The following is a 3,666-nucleotide window of genomic DNA, read 5'->3' as shown; positions in this document are numbered from 1 at the left end:
TATTGTTTTTGAGCCCTTAATAAATAATGCTCTAAAGGCAGGCATCTGTCTCCATTTCTGATCCGCTTAATCCCAAGTGGGGTCGCGAGGGGTGCTGGTGCCTATCTCCAGCTATCTACGGGCGAGAGGGGGTACAACCTGGACAGGTCGCCAGTCCATCGCAGGGCAACACAGACACAAATAACCATTCACACACACACTCACACCTAAGGAGAATTTAGAAAAGCAATTAACCAAACAGTCATGTTTTTGGACTGTGGGAGGAAGCCGGAGTACCCGGAGAGAACCCACGCATGCTCAGGGAGAACATGCAAACTCTATGCAGAGAGACCCCAAGCCAGGAATCAAACCCGTGGCCTTCTTGCTGCAAGGCAGCAGTGCTACCCACTGCGAGAAAAAAATTGATGAATGGATATAACCATAAATATAAGTTTACTGTTGTGCTCTTGTGTTCTCAACAATAGGAAAGCATTCAATAAATATATGTTTGAGCTCATTTTTGGAAAATATAAACCCTACTGAAAGTGTAGCTGTAGGTCCAGCAGCCACTATCCTTAGAGCTTCCCCTCCAACTTTTATCACAAAGTTACACCCTTGGTTTTTCAGAGTTCTAGGATCTGAACCCCACAATTTGATCTGAGGGAGACCAGTTTTTAATCCTGTACCTCTGCAGGGCTCTGAAGCTCACCAGGCGCTCCAGGTGGGACTCACTGTGGACGTCCCTCTTTCTCACAGAGTGCAGCTGGAAGCCTGACACAGGCAGCACCTCATACTCTGACAGGATGGAGCTCAGAGTTTCTGGAAATAAGGAACAGAAACCAGCTTCCATGAAACAAACAGAGGAATATTGAAGGTTTTAGCTGTTTGAGCACTTAAATGTCTATTCAATATTAAAATACAGTTTAGATATGATTATTAAATGTTAAAAAAAGCAATTTGTCATACGGTTTTATTTTAGCTAACGTTAGCTGAACTCATTCCCATATTTACCAAACTCCGGGCCATGTTCGGTAATATCCTCCGACCCAATCCTTGCGGTTATAACAGCGTTCACCCAAAAAGAGCCAAAAAAGACAAGTAACACTATATTAATCATATTCAAGCGATTCTGTCACATCTGAGAGTTAGAAAATGGTCCCATTTAGGTGTAAGGCTAACGGAGAAGCTATCCGGAAGTGCACTGAGTAGCAAAACATCGCCTAGAAGAAATGGGTTCGCTCGTTTACCATTTGCCGGAACAGGACACGGTTGGAGATTACGAAGAAGAGCAGCAGGGAGGGGCTATTCACGGAAAATGAGTGGCTTTGTGTAATCGGGGTTTATTGGAAATGTTTTGTTTTTTTCTTTTACTGAACAACTTTTGATCTTTATGAGGCAACAGACCTATTTTTAAAGTATGAAACACAGAATAAAAACGTTACATATAGCCTTGGCTATAGGTCTTACTGTTGTTTCAAAATGAGATATTAACTACAGCCAATGCAGCATATTTATATCATTTTGAGTATTTTCACAATTCCTACTGAAATAAATCCACAGTGCTTTAAATGAAACTTAAAGACCATAGGAAAATATCAAGTGGTGCCTTGCAGCAGGAAGGTTCCGAGTTCGATTCCTGGAACATTACTGCACGTAGTATGCATGTTCTCCCTGTGCATGCGAGGGTCCTCTCCGGTACTCCGGCTTCCTCCCACAGTCCAAAAACATGACGTCTAGGTTAATTGGCTTTTCTAAATTCTCCTTAGGTGTGTGTGCGTGAATTGTTTGTCCTGTTTGTCTCTGTGTTGCCCTGCGATAGACTGGTGACCTGTCCAGGATGGACCCCGCCTCTCAACCGTAGACAGCTGGAGACAGGCACCTGTACCCCTCGTGACCCCACTTGTGATAAGCGTGACAGATAAAGAAAAATCAAAATCTAACTTAAAAACAAACAAAGGACAAGGCTAAACATGGCAATTTGAGCAAATCAAAGCAGGGACTCAATTTATTTAGAGGCAGGTTTGATTTGATCCATTTTCCTGTTGCTGGTCAAAGTCATTTGCAAAAATTCAGCTGAAATAATCCTTTTCGAGCTCATTTTTTAAAAGTTAGCATAAACAAAAACATTTTCTTAAGAATATCCTTATTCTTTGTTAAAGACAATGTAAGGCCGACTTAGAACTATACATACAGATGCTAAAATGTAGGTCTGGGTCCAATTCAACACAGGATTATGGAACTTTGTGGGTAATAGGCCACAGTCTTGCTGGCGAAATCCTTATTTCAACGTGTTATTTTTGTACTTTAAGCTGAAGAGATGTTGGTCCATCCATGTAATATTGTTACAGCAATACAGTCACTGACTACAGGGGAATTTAGCCATGGCAACAGAAAAATAAAAGCAGGTTTTTAATAGGTGAATGGTACGAAAGCAGCACATTATAATCAAAGCTATAGGTAGAACATGGATGTTTAACGAAAGGAGACTCGAACCCCTAATGTAATCTTTATTTGGTTTGATTTTTAATTTGCCAAATCATAGAAACTTAAAATAGGATCTCAACCAACATCACATCAGCTTATAATGCCACCACCTTTCCAGTCGCATCATTCAGTTGATTAGGATCAAATATCTATAAGATCAAATTAAAACTAACAGAAGGTTAAGATTCCATGTTAAAACTTTACCTATGCAGTCTCTAGGCTGTGGTCAAAAACCTGACTGGAAGGCACTAAAGTTTTATTTTGATCACAGGCACAGGTTAGATGTCCTTGAAAATGGTTTAAAATCTGCAGTTTTTAATTTAGTAGTTAAAAAAAAAATAATTGTATCATGAAAATGTTGCTTTGCCGTTTTGAATAATGTTTAAAATGTTTAAAAAATGCTGGGTCTAAAGATTAGAGTTAAATCCTTAATATGCAGGTGTAAAAGAAGAAAGAACATTGGCTTGGCTTATAAAATGTTTTATTCATGTTAACATAGTGGATGCAACAGGATTCAACAGTTCCACAAGGCGTTTAGGGACTACCAACTGAATTTACAAAACAAAAGTGGTCCAAATCTCAACAGAGAGAAAGTATATCACCAAACAGATTAACATATTTCACTTCTGTCGAGTGGCTAAAAACTTTTGTTCCCATTCCAGTGTAAAATTTGAAGAGGAGTGCAGGATCTGGAACTGCTTCTCTCCACTGACAACAAATTGGTAGTTGGTCAGAAGAGAACAGCAAGTTCACCTCAAGCAGACGGACTTCAGTGAACGAGTCACTGGGATCAGAACTGAATATTCAGCCACTGGGCAGTGCTTGGCTTTGTTGAAACGTTTTTAGCCAGCAAGTGAAAGTGCACCCACTTTTTCCCTGAAGAATACAAATTTGTTCAAATCAAACCCAAGCAAAATGTAACAGTACCACATAACCTGGTAGAAAACCTGCAAAATGATGCAATGAGATGACGTGTGATCAGGTTTTCATCTTTTCTACCTTGGGTCTCAAATCAATTTAGATTACCTTTTGCCTTTCTACAGCTGAACGAGATGGGAAGGCAGAGAGAAAAACTACAGGGATGGAAGGAAATCTCCAAATCTGATCTGCTGAGGGACTTTATCTTGGTTACTTTAGGTCATTTCCAGCAATGGAATGTAGCAGTGGAGTGTAATGGAGCATAAAATGAGAAAAGTTGTTTTG

The 3,666-nt window shown here is 40.0% G+C and overlaps 1 protein-coding gene across 2 annotated transcripts in view; it reads right to left on the bottom strand.

Annotated features, from left to right (window-relative positions):
- LOC107087577 (disintegrin and metalloproteinase domain-containing protein 17-like) overlaps window positions 1-1,210 on the bottom strand; it is a 28,872-nt gene extending 27,662 nt beyond the window's left edge. Inside the window, exons 1-2 of one of the 2 annotated variants that reach the window (XM_015379228.1) lie at window positions 991-1,210; window positions 666-798 (exon numbers count right to left, since the gene is read on the bottom strand). In XM_015379228.1, coding sequence (XP_015234714.1) covers window positions 666-798; window positions 991-1,096 — 239 coding nt within the window. In that variant the 5' untranslated portion in view covers window positions 1,097-1,210. The remainder of the gene's footprint in view (window positions 1-665; window positions 799-990) is intronic. The other variant, XM_015379229.1, reaches the window with a different exon arrangement.
- Window positions 1,211-3,666: the final 2,456 nt, after the last annotated feature.

Source organism: Cyprinodon variegatus, unplaced genomic scaffold, assembly GCF_000732505.1.
Source record: "Cyprinodon variegatus isolate N-32 unplaced genomic scaffold, C_variegatus-1.0 Scaffold187, whole genome shotgun sequence".
Classification (NCBI taxonomy): domain Eukaryota; kingdom Metazoa; phylum Chordata; class Actinopteri; order Cyprinodontiformes; family Cyprinodontidae; genus Cyprinodon; species Cyprinodon variegatus.
This window is presented reverse-complemented; position numbering and strand designations above follow the sequence as displayed.